The 12432-nt window shown below is 38.9% G+C and overlaps 1 protein-coding gene across 2 annotated transcripts in view; it reads right to left on the reverse strand.

Annotated features, from left to right (window-relative positions):
* Window positions 1-11845, reverse strand: part of capn10 (calpain 10) — a 36758-nt gene extending 24913 nt beyond the window's left edge. Inside the window, exons 1-3 of one of the 2 annotated variants that reach the window (XM_059944600.1) lie at window positions 11691-11845; window positions 8917-9118; window positions 6427-6558 (exon numbers count right to left, since the gene is read on the reverse strand). In XM_059944600.1, the coding sequence (XP_059800583.1) occupies window positions 6427-6558; window positions 8917-9057 (273 nt within the window). In that variant the 5' untranslated portion in view covers window positions 9058-9118; window positions 11691-11845. Of the gene's footprint in view, window positions 1-6426; window positions 6559-8916; window positions 9119-11690 lie in introns of those variants that run through there. The other variant, XM_059944609.1, reaches the window with a different exon arrangement.
* Window positions 11846-12432: the final 587 nt, after the last annotated feature.

Below are 12432 nucleotides of genomic sequence, written 5' to 3' on the forward strand. Positions count from 1 at the left end.
TAAAAAAATTGAAAAGTACAAGACTGAAAAGCAGAGAAGCACAAATGGCCATTCATGTAGAAATGTTTAAAAATGTTAATTTAAATAAATTAAATCAAATCATTAACCTACCTTGAAGAGGCTCAATGGGAACATTGCCAAAACTGAATGCTGAGAAATCTGTGGACAGACTGCATGATACATCTGCCAGTGCAGCCCCAGGCTAGCACTCCGCTGAGCAGGAGAATGCACATCAGTCTCCATTCAGGAACAGCCCAATTACAAGCTTATGTGCAAGCAAGTTTGGTCAGATTGCAGCATTAAATTCCAATATGAAGGGAGTCTGATAGCACATCTATTGTAGTTTTTCTCTAGTGATTTACAAATGCAGAATGCTGCCCATGTTCCATTTTATCAATCATATCATTGGAGTGGATACCCATGTCACATCAAATCATGAAAACCAGCTTCCAAGATACAAGCAGAAGCTTATCTGGACCACTTTACTGACCCACGATAAATAAAATCACATGGCATTTCCTGCTAACTTGACATCTCCAACAAATATTAAAACATGTGCCATGTATTTGCAATTCATGAAATTTACTCTAAGTAATTAAATCAAATTTAGATAGTCTTACAGAAAGTTTGAAGGTTTTTTAAACTACCTGATCAATTATTGTATTATTAAATCACTTCTGGTTTCATTAGTTTCAAAAGTACCTTCCTTCTCTTTTGTAAGCTGCAGCTTGAACTGTACGAGCTGATATCATTGTCAGTATTGAGTTAAACAGTGAGGATGCTACAAAAGTAGTTCATTTAATAATCATGAATTAATCCCATCATAAATTTAAAATGGGAAAAGTTACATTACTGCCAAAACCAATCTGAAGCCTCATTAGATGATATCATATACAGTCTAACAAAAAAATTGTTTTCCAGCTGCATTCATTTTCTACTGAAACGACATTTTACGTAGAGAATCCAATTTAATCCAAGATCTCAACTGCATCAACGAGTTAATATTGCAATATTTTTAATTATTTTCTTAAAGAACAGACATAGTTAAAAGCTGAAAAGCTATAAAGCATTTCATATCAATATGTCTTACTTAAGTGAACAGCTTTTGAACTGTTGCCACTCTTAATAAAGATACATGGCAGACAGCTTGCATAAAAATCTCTCACAAACAGCAATATGACAGTGATCAGGTAACTCTTTTGGGTGCTGGTTGAAGCACAGAATGATAGAAACTTTATGTCTTTCTGCTGAAAAGAGTATACAAGCTGTCTTATGTGCACAATAACATTTTCAACACTACACGCTCCCTCACAGAGCAAGACTAGAGTTTGTGCTCAAGTTCCTGGACAAGTACCTGATTTACAAATGATATACCTCATATTGTTCATATTTGTTTCACTGTTACAAAATCATCAGCCAGACAGAAATGGTTTTAGGCTTCACAGTAAGTTCTAAATATATAAATGATATTACAGTCCTTGAATGCTAAAAAAGTACATGATAATAACCTATCATATTATTTAGTAGGACTAATGATGGAGTTAAATGGAAAACTCATTTAGAAGCAAATTTTATTTGAGTTCAAAAGACTGAAATGCGAAGTTTTGTTTGAAACTAAATATGCAGTTGGAGAGAGAGAAGATAAAGTCAGATGTATCAGTATTACAGTGGAGTGAAGGGAATTAAAGAGGCTTGAGAGAGGAACTGGCCAAAGTTGATTGGAAGGGGACACTAGCTGGGATGAAGGCAGAGAAGCAATGGCTGGAGTTTCTGGGAGCATTTTGGAAAGCACAGGATAGATACTTCTGAAAGGTGAAATAATTTCCATTTCCATTTTAAAATCTTTTTATTAATTATTTTGAAGATTAACAAAAAAAGATACATTAAGTCAATATGTCATTATGTACATTAAAGAATTAAATTAACAAATAACTGATTAACAAAGCTAAGCAATATATCAATAATAAGAAAAAGTAAGGTGTTAAGAATATTCTTTTTGAAAGAAAAAGAAGGAAAAAAAGAACCCTACTAACTGAAAAAAAAAACAAACAAAAACCCATTGGGAGCACAACCCCGGAGCTATACATCATACAAGCTTCCATAAAAAAAATCAATCCGCCAACTCAAATCCATTTAAAGAAAAATCGGAAGGAAACCATATTAATTAACTCAAATCAGATGATAGTAGCGGGCGAATGAACCCCATATTTCTCAAAATCAGATCGAGGATCAAAAATTCGACTTCTGATTTTCTCCAAACTAAGACATAACATCACCTGAGAAAACCACTGTATCAGAGTAGGAGAAGAAGCATCTTTCCATTTCAACAAAATAGCCCTTCTGGCCAGTAATGTAACAAATGCAATTACATGTTGGTCTGATGGAGAAATACCATGAATATATTGAGGTATTATACCAAATAAAACTGTCAATTTATTAGGCTGTAATTTTTTAAACTTTAGAAATTATAGAGAAAATAGACTTACAAAAATGTTTTAGTACAGAACACAACCAAAACATATGTGCCAATGTAGCTGTCTCGGTTTTACATCTGTCACACTGACTATCAACATTAGGAAACATTTTAGACAGTCTCTCTATTGTCAAATAGTAACAATGTACAATTTTAAATTGAAACAAATCGAAGAAGAGTTCACCAACTTCAAAATGTGCAACCAATCTTCTGTTATCAGGATCATGTTAAGCTCTCTCTCCCAATCTTGCTTAATCTTAAGTGAAGAGTAATTGTGCTGTTGTAACAATAAATTATGTTTTCCCAATAAAACCCTTCACTAAAGGATTCATTTTTAAAATAATATCTAACAGGTCAGAATCTTCTATATATGGAAAATCACTTAAGTATTTTTGTAAGAAGTGTCTGATTTGTAGGAAGTGTCTGACCTGAAGATATTGCAGGAAATATGAATATCAGAGAGAGTATTTAGTTACTAATTTCTCAAAAGACAACAATCAGCCATCTTGGAACAGATCAATGAAGGAATAAACTCTTATTCCTCCAAAGAAGATAGGATCACTTAATGAAGGTTTAAATAAATAATTTTGATAAATTAAACTAAAAAGTTTAAATTTTTTGAGATAAAAAAATTAAGAAACTGAAACCAAATTCATAATGACTGCTTAATCACAGGATATAAATTTAAATTAGTAACTTTGGCCAGTTGTACAGGCAGAGAAGCTCCTAATAATGAGGTTAAGTGAAACTGTTTCACAGCATTCAATTCCAAATCAGCCCAATATAACCAAAAACACATATAACGTATATTAACAACCCAATAATACATTCTTAAATTAGGTGAAGCAAGACCTCCATCTTTTTTTAAATTTTTGTAAATGATATTTAACAATTCTTGGTCTTTTATTATTCCAAACAAAAGATGAAATAATAGAGTCAACCTGATCGAAAAACTTCTTAGTTAAAAAATAGGGATATTTTGAAATACATATAAAAATTTTGGTAAAATCATTTTAACTGCATGAATTCGGCTGGCTAACGAAAGTGTAAGTGGATTCCATCTACAAAATAATTCTTATGGGAGGATAAAGCTACTGTGGCTGACAAGGGAAGTCAAAACAGCATAAAAGCTAAAGAGAGGGCATATAATATAGCAAAAAGTAGTGGGAAGTTAGAGGATTGGAAGCTTTCAAAAACCAACAAGGCAAGTAAAAAAGTCATTAAGAAGGTAAAGATGGATGTGAAAGTAAGCTAGCCAGCAATATTAAAGAGGAGACCAAAGGATGGATGAGGAATGGTTAGCACCAACAATATATGAGCTTGGGTGAGGCAGGGTTGATGTGGTGATAAGCAATTGACAAATTAACACTGGGATATAGTAGTTGCTTAATCAGAGCAAGTTGACATGTATTCCCCACCTGCTTTTTCACCCCTTCACACATCTGCTCTTCCAACTTCCACCCTTCCCTTTCCCCACCTAACTCTTCTGACCATCAATCTTCACCCTTCCTCAGTTCACCTGTCTCGTGTCAGCCCTTCCTTTCTCCTCTTCATACCAGCTGTATTCCCTCTCCATTCTCAGTTCTGAAGCACGATCTCAACCCGAAATATCAACAAATCCTTTCTCCCCACAGATACTGCTCAACCTGCCGACTTCCTCCAGTAGTTTGATTTTTGTTGATGAGCGTTTCAATCACTTTCTATTTTTAGTTCAGATTTCCAGCATCTGCCATTTCCTGAATTTCACTTTTGAAGGATGGGTACTTCCCTTCGGCCCACAATGCTGCACCAACCATGTAACCTACTCTAGAAACTGCCCAAAATTTCCCTACCACGTAGCCCTCTATTTTTCTAAGCTCCAGGTACCCATCTAAGTGTCTCTTAAAAGATCCTATTGTATCCACCTCCACTGGCATCACTCTGTGTGAAAAACTTACCCCGTCATCCCCTCGGTACCTGCTTCCAAGCATCTTAAAACGATGCCCCTCATGATAGCCGTATCAGCCCTGGGAAAAAACCTTTGACTATCCACACGATCAATGCCTCTCATTATCTTATACACCTCTTCAGGTCACCTTTCATCCTCAGTCACTCCAAGGAGAAAAGGCCAAGTACACTCAATCTATTCTCACAAGGCATGCTCTCCAATCCAGGCAACATCCTTGTAAATCTCCTCTGCACTCTCCCTATACTGTCCACATCCTTCCTGCCGTGAGGTGACCAGAACTGAACACAGTACTCCAAGTGGGGTCTGACCGAGGTCTTATATAATTGTTACATTACTTCACGGCTCTTGAACTCAACACACCATACACCTTCTTAAAAACACTGTCAACCTGCACAGCAGCATTGAGTGTCCTATGAACACGGACCCGAAGATCTCACTGATCCTCCACACTGCCAAGAGTCTTACCATTAATACTACATTCTGTCTTCAAATTTGACCTATCAAAATGAACCACTTCACACTTAACTGTGTTGAACTCCATCTACCACTTCTCAGCCCAATTTTGCATCCTATTGATGTCCCGCTGTAACCTCTGATAACCCCCCAACTATCCACAGCACCCCCAACCTTTGTGTCATCAGCAAACTTACTAACCCACCCTGCTACTTCTTCATCCAGATCATTTATATAAAAAAAATACAAAGAGGAGGAGTCCCAGAACAGATCTCTGCAGAACACCACTGGTCACCAACCTCCATGCAGAATACAAATCATCTACAACCATCCTTTGCCTTCTGTGGGCAAGCCAATTCTGAATCCACAAAGCAAGATCTCTTTGGATCCCATGCCTCTTTACTTTCTGAATAAGTCTTGCATGTGGAACTTTATCAAATGCCTTGCTGAAATCAATATACACTACATCTACTGCTCTACCCTCATCGATGTGTTTTGTTACTTCCTCAAAGAATTCATTCAGGCTCATAAGGCACAACCTGCCCTTAACAAAGCCATGCTGGTCAGATTATGTCTCTCCAAGTGCTCATAAATCCTGCCTCTCAGGATCTTCTCCAACAAATTGCCTACCACTGAAGCAAGACTCACTGGTCTATAATTTCTGGGTTATCTCTACTCTCTTTCTTGAACAAGAGAACAACATTTGCAACCCTCCAAATCCTCCAGTACTTCTCCCATCCCTATTGATGATTCAAAGATCATCAGACCAAAGGCTCAGCAATCTGCTCACTGGCTTCCCACAGTAGCCTGGGGTACATCTCGCCTGGTCCCAGTGACTTATCCAACCCAGTGCTTTTCAAAAGTCACAGCATATCCTCTTTAATGTTTATATGCTCAAGCATTTCAGTCCACTGTAAGTCATCCCCACAATTGCCAAGTTTTTCCCTGGTGAATACTGAATCAAAGTACTCATTCTGTACTCCACTACCTCCTCCAACTCCATGCACACGTTTCCACTGTCGCACCTGATTGGTCCTACTCTCACACGGCTCTTCCTCTTGCTCTTCACATACTTGTAGAATGCCTTGTAGTCTTCCTTAATCCTGCTCGCCAAGGCCTTCCCATGGCCCATTCTGGCTCTCCTAATTCCATTCTTAAGCTCCTTCCTGGCAACCTTACAATTTTCTATAAAATCTAGAAAACAATACTTCCTCATCAGTGCTTTATAAAGTCTCAACAAAAGTGCAATCAGAGAACTACACAATCAAAGAGTGATTGGATATTATCTGCCCTCACTTGTTCTTTTGCTGATTTTGAAGGATGATGCTCCCCTACCAGTGGTGTTCATACATTTTGAAGATAAGAAGCTGTGGGCAAACTAACATACTGCCTACAGCATCAACATATTATTGGTTTCCTAACTACAGCAGCCTCTAACTTGGAGTCTCTTATCCCCAGCCCCAAAACAGCTGTCAAGGTAGAAAGTAACAGAATCACAGGTAAACATTTGCATTCACTTTATCAGCAGCATTATTAGATTCAATTGAAATACCTTTTCTAACAAAAATCTGTTTTTATGCAAAGTTTCACAAGCACACAAGAACCAGCAATCTCCCAAAAGGCCTTGCTTGATCTGTCCATCCTGCAGTTTTTTGGGGAATAACTGAGGAGATTTGGAGATTTCCTAAAAAAAATTCCAAGCAAACAAAGTCGAAGTCAGCAGAAAACTCAGACTCTAACATTTATTAAATAATATAGAAAAATACCTCTTTAACCAGTCCTTAAAAATATGTACATAAAAATAATGCAATTCTTTTGTGGGTTCAAGATTAGAGTCAAAATTAAGCTGATTCACATTTCAACAGCTTACTTTATTCAGGCATTTGAAAGATAGACATGCAAAGTTATTCCTTGTCAATTAAAGTATTATCCACATGCACGAAGACTGTAAGCCCAAATGTGCCTTTGTAAGCTGATGTGTTCAATTGTCACTCACCTGATACTTCCAATAAATTTTGGAAATCTTCTTAACTATACATGTACATTTTTCTTCAGCTCCTACTGATTTTGTTTTCATCGTTCTTTCTGGCATATATACAATTTCTCATCATCTCTAGATTCATTTGACAGTTCCTATAAATTTAGTATCTTCATTTCAGCCAATAGAAAGAGCTTAACTTTAATCATAGACAAAACTCACTATGATTTTGAACATCATAATTAAATAACTCCATAGTAGAGTAGGGTTTCCCTTGGTTAATGATAAGGCTCCGTGGCATAAATAAAGGTTGGGAACCCCTGCAGTGTAGAAGAGAAATCTCAGCTTCCCTCACTAATTATATGTTGTTTTTATTTCTGTTAGATTGCCCTGAAATCCTCTCCAATCTTTTGGAATCAAGTTTAATATCATGGAATGTGTCATGAAGTTTGTTGACTTCGCATTACGTAATAATAGATAAGTTGATTTCTTTTTCCTCCTCTCCTCACCCCTTATGGCTGGTGTGTATGTACGAGAAGCCTGGGAGCTTGAGGGTTCACGCAGTATCCTTGCTGTTCTTAGTAGTGCGCTATTCTGGAACTAGATCTCAGATGTTATTATTGGGATTTGTTGGAGCCACTCTCCCAGTCCAGATGTCACAGCTCTAAGTGCTCCTATTACCAATGGGATTACTCTGGCTTTAAACTTCCACATCCTTTCTATCCGCCCTTTCAAGCCTTGGTATTTCTCCAGCTTCTCATATTCTTTCTTCCTGATGTGACTGTCATTTAGGAATGCCACATCTATTACTATTGCTTGTTCCTATGTCTGGTTCGTTGACCAGTACCTGCTTTATCAGTCTGTGTTCAGAAGTCCCACAGGATCTTAGCTCCGTCGTACTTCACTACCTTTTCAGGCGTTTCCCCATTTGGACTTGGGAGTGTCCAATCCATACTCAGTGCAGATATTCTTGTACACAATTCCTATAACATAGCTATGCTGTCCCTGCCTGCCTCTTGCTCGCTGCTACATTGTGCTGGATGGTTTCAGCAGATTGCTTGCACAGTCTGCATCTCGGGTCTTGTTTGGTGTGATAGACCCCCGTTTCTATTGCACTTGTACTCGGTGCCTGTCCTTGTGCAGCCATGAGCAGTGCATCAGTGCTGTCTCAGCCCTGCCCTTTCTAGCCATTGGTAAGACTTTCATAGGTCAGGTACCTCTGATATCTGGTGATAGTACATCCCGTGCAGTGGCTTGTCCTGCCATGGCCTCTGGTCCTCTGGCTCTGCTTCCACCCATTTCCATGTCCCCTACTTCCTGTCTGAGGTGTTCTCCTAGCAGATCGTCTTTAGGGGCCATCTTCCTGACATACTCATGGATATTTCCCATTTCTTCCAGGATTGTGGCTTTGACACTTTGGAAGGTGAGAGTTCAATTCCAATGGTATCTATAAGTCCCCATGAAAGGCATGGATTTCCTTGGTGTGCTCTAGTTTTATCCCACAGTCCAAAGATATACTGGTTAATAGGTTAATTAGTCATTGTAAATTGTCTCATGAACTAGGTTTAAATTGGGGTTTGCTGGGCCTATTCCACGCTGTATCTCAATCAATCAATACATACATAGAGTAACTCTTTACTTCCTGAGAGGTGGGAGTGAAGATTTGATCCTCCTTCTAAAGGATGCTATCCATTACCATTCATATGACAATATTTTACTATCCTCTTCTATATTTCTAAGGTTTCTTTCGCCAGACATGTTAAAATTATGCCATGCTTGTGTAATCAAGAGAGAGGGGGGCCAGTGGCACTGTGTAATTAAATTATTTATGTGTTCTACACCCAAGAGTAACATTATGACTTAAACTCTTCTTTCTCTGGGAAGATAATTCGATCAGCTCAGTATCATTGATACCATTCAATCTGAGACAGCTATTGCACAATAAGCTATACAAAATGTATTACAGTATGCTTACAAAATGCATTTACATGCAAGCAACGTAACCACCCAATAACCTCGCAAGCTCTTAATCATGAAGTACGTTCAAACCATACAGATTCACACCTGTGGTCGTAACCATGTAATTTTTTCACTGAATCTGGCAATGGGTGTAGAACGACTAGAAAAAAGTGACTTGCTGGTAGCAGGGAAGTCAACATCCTCAAACTGCGATCTCTTTGGGATCTCCATATCTGAAATTATCATTGTCACCGAGGCTCTCACACAAGTTGAAAGGAATCTCAGCAGAATGGGATTTTGTTTCCATCTGTTAGGTTAAGGAATAAAACATTATGATGTTAAAAGAGATAAAATAAAAGGTTAATTTTATTTGTCACATGTCCGTCGAAACAGAGTGAAACGCATCACTTGCATCAACAACTAACACAGTCCAAAGGTATGCTGGCGGCAGCCTCTAAGTGTGGCCAAGCTTCTGGCACCAACTTACTAACGCTAACCATATGCCTTAGGAATGTGGGAGGAAACTGCAGCACCTGGAGGAAACCCACACGAACATTGTGTGTGACCAGAGGGCACAGCCTCAGAAGGACGTCCTTATGTCAGGGTGCTGAATCCGTGGAATTCATTGCCGCAGACCGCTGTGGAGGCCAAGTCATTGGGCAAACAAAGTGGAAGTTGATAGGTTCTTGGTTCATAAGGGTGTCAAAGGTTACAGTGAGAAAGCAGAAGAATAGGGATGAAAAAAATAGATCAGCCATAATCGAATAGCAGAGCAGCCTCGATGGTTTGAATAGCCCAATTCTGCTTTGTCTTATGGTCTTAACTTTGTGGTTTAGCAGAGATCTGAAGCAAATTGACTAAATACTTGTCCCCTCCAATATGCATTTGAATGTTGAGCTAAATGACCAAGGCAGGAAGGTTCTCTAATGCAAAAAGCATCAGTTACATTAGCTTTACTATCCAAATTTCTCTGCCATATCTCTCCATATAATGTTTACATTACAACTTTGTTTCAGTTGAACCTATTAATATGTGTCAAGAACTGTGAAAGTTTTAAACAGTTAATATGTATGGGTTTATATCTTTTTTAAGCTTACTTGGTTAAGGATGGTCTCAGGAATAGAATTGCAAAAGTCCAGATGCAATGTTAAAGGGGGAATGTATTGGTCACAAAGCTATTGTCTTTGACTTAAACAAGAGCAATTACAAAGCAATGATGGAAGAGCTGGACTGGCAAAATAGGCTATGGAGAAGTCACAGATATTTAAGCAATCGATTCACAACACTCAAAAGAAATTTATTTCAATCAGGAGAGACTCAAGAAAAATGAACTGTGGTTTGAAAAACTAAAGTATATAAAGCAGCAAAAACTGATGGTCAAGCAAGTTACTCTGAATCTCTCAGGAACAAGCAGTGGAGATACATTGAGCTAATAACGTGTGAGAGGTATTTATGAGTGAACATACATGAAATATTATAGGCATGATATATAAAAAGAGGGCAGCTAAACTAAGTGAGAGCACTAGGAGTGAAGCAGAGAAAATAATTTATTTAGTTACACAGTGCGTGTAGGCCCTTTCAGCCCCTTGAGATATGCTGCCCCAGCAACTTCACAACCCAATTTCACCCAAAGCTAATCATGGGACAATCTACAATGTTCAATTAAACCACCCGGTGCATCTTTGGACTGTGGGATGAAACCGGAGCACCCAGGGAAAACCCATGCATTCCACAGGGAAGAAGTACAGAGACTCCTTACAGAACGGAGCTGGAACTGAACCCCAGCTAGCCCAGGCCATGACAGCATCACGCCAACAGCTATGCTACCATGACATCCATGATGAAAATAGATGGGAAAAAAAGCTGCAGTGAGGGTATTTCAAACTCTTTTCTCTTAAAGTCTCTGCTCCAGAGACTGACACACAAGAATTATTAAAATAAAGATTTGAGAATCGAGGGATATGTGGAATTGGCACTGAAGGGATGAAGCTGGAATAGATCAGCCATCATCAGGCATAATGGCAGGGCAAGCCTGAGGAATCAAGTGGCCCATGTCTGCCTCTATGTTCTGAGGTCTTGTTTCCGGTGAATCACTGCAGATAACAGATAGCTGCACCTTCATCCCAGTAAAATTGTGAACATCACACTGTTTAAGGCATCTTTAAATGACTATTTTGCAACCACTTCTTGCATCTTTTCTGTACTGGCTTTACATTAGAACTGCAAGTCATCATTGTTCTAAATCCGATCATTTAAGTCTGCTGCCCAGTATGATCTGACATACCCAAAAAATGAATTACTAAAATGAAATAATCATACGATGGAAATAAATTAATGTGTAGAGATTTTTGCTAATACTATCAACCTGTTGCAAGGACTTTTATATTTTTTCTAATGCTTAATCTCCTTCAAGTCTGAGATATATTACTGTATCCGCCTGCATCACATTTCATCCCGTGTATTATCTAGTGTAATGCAATACTGGGCGTCAGCAAATGACCCTTTATCGAATATTGTAATATCTTTGTTAACGTAAATATCCTTTTCAGCGAAACAGTAGGAATGCACGTTAATTAGACAGTTTGCCCCGGTTTTCGTACAGTAATAATTTGCAGTTGATATAAGAATGTACTGGATTATATCTTTTATTATCTAACGTTTCTGACGGCGCACTCTGTTAACATTAAACCCTACAGCATCGACTCTCGTTGGGACCCGACTCCTCTCCGCATCCTACCCGGCTCGCAATCACTCTAGCGCCAAGGATTCGGGGCCCGGAATTCCTTACGCTTGCAGTCTGTGACGGATCTCTGTATTAACCTCAGTTCAAACAGGACAAAAGAAACAAAGCTTAAGATTTTAAACACGAAATCGATTACCTGAGGTGGTAGCGACAAAATCGGAGCGCACCTCCACAGACACTTCCCTGGTTAGACGGCAAAAACTTTCAGTCATCATGATCCACAGAGATGGAGCTTGTGCAGCGTTCTTAAACATACCCACAGCTCCGCCTGTTGTAACCGCGAGCACAAAGTCCCCCCGAAGGCCAGGTGCTGACGCTAGCGGAATATCCACCGTGATTCATCAAAAATAATGGGGCGGTCTCAAACTTGCATTTAAATTGGGAGAAGGCGCATCCATCCGTAAGAAAGTTCATAGAAAACAAATGAGGTGCGGTATTTTCTGTAATTTAGCAAATATGGCAGCGAGCTTGTGCTCAGCGGAATTCCACAAGTAGCAGGGAGATGACCACGCAGAACTTCTGAGCCGTTCAAGTGCCAAATTTATATTTCATTTTAAAGGATTCACTAGTGGCAATTTAATCGGCCGGATCAAAGGTGATGACGAATCAGCATATAGGAGGGAGATTGAAAATCCGGCTGAGTGGTACCACAAGGACTACCTCTCACTCAGTGTTAGCAAGACCAAGGAGTTGATTATTGACTTCAGGAGGAAACCAGTCTTCATCGCGGGATCAGAGGTGGAGAGGACAACGACATTTAATTCATCTGTGTTATCATTTCAAGAGGGTCTGCCCTGGCTGGGCCCAGTATGTAAGAGGAATTACGAAGAAAGCGCCGCTACTTCCTTAATAGTTTAGGAAGATTTGTCATGACATCT

Source organism: Hypanus sabinus, chromosome 2 (assembly GCF_030144855.1).
Source record: "Hypanus sabinus isolate sHypSab1 chromosome 2, sHypSab1.hap1, whole genome shotgun sequence".
Lineage (NCBI taxonomy): Eukaryota > Metazoa > Chordata > Chondrichthyes > Myliobatiformes > Dasyatidae > Hypanus > Hypanus sabinus.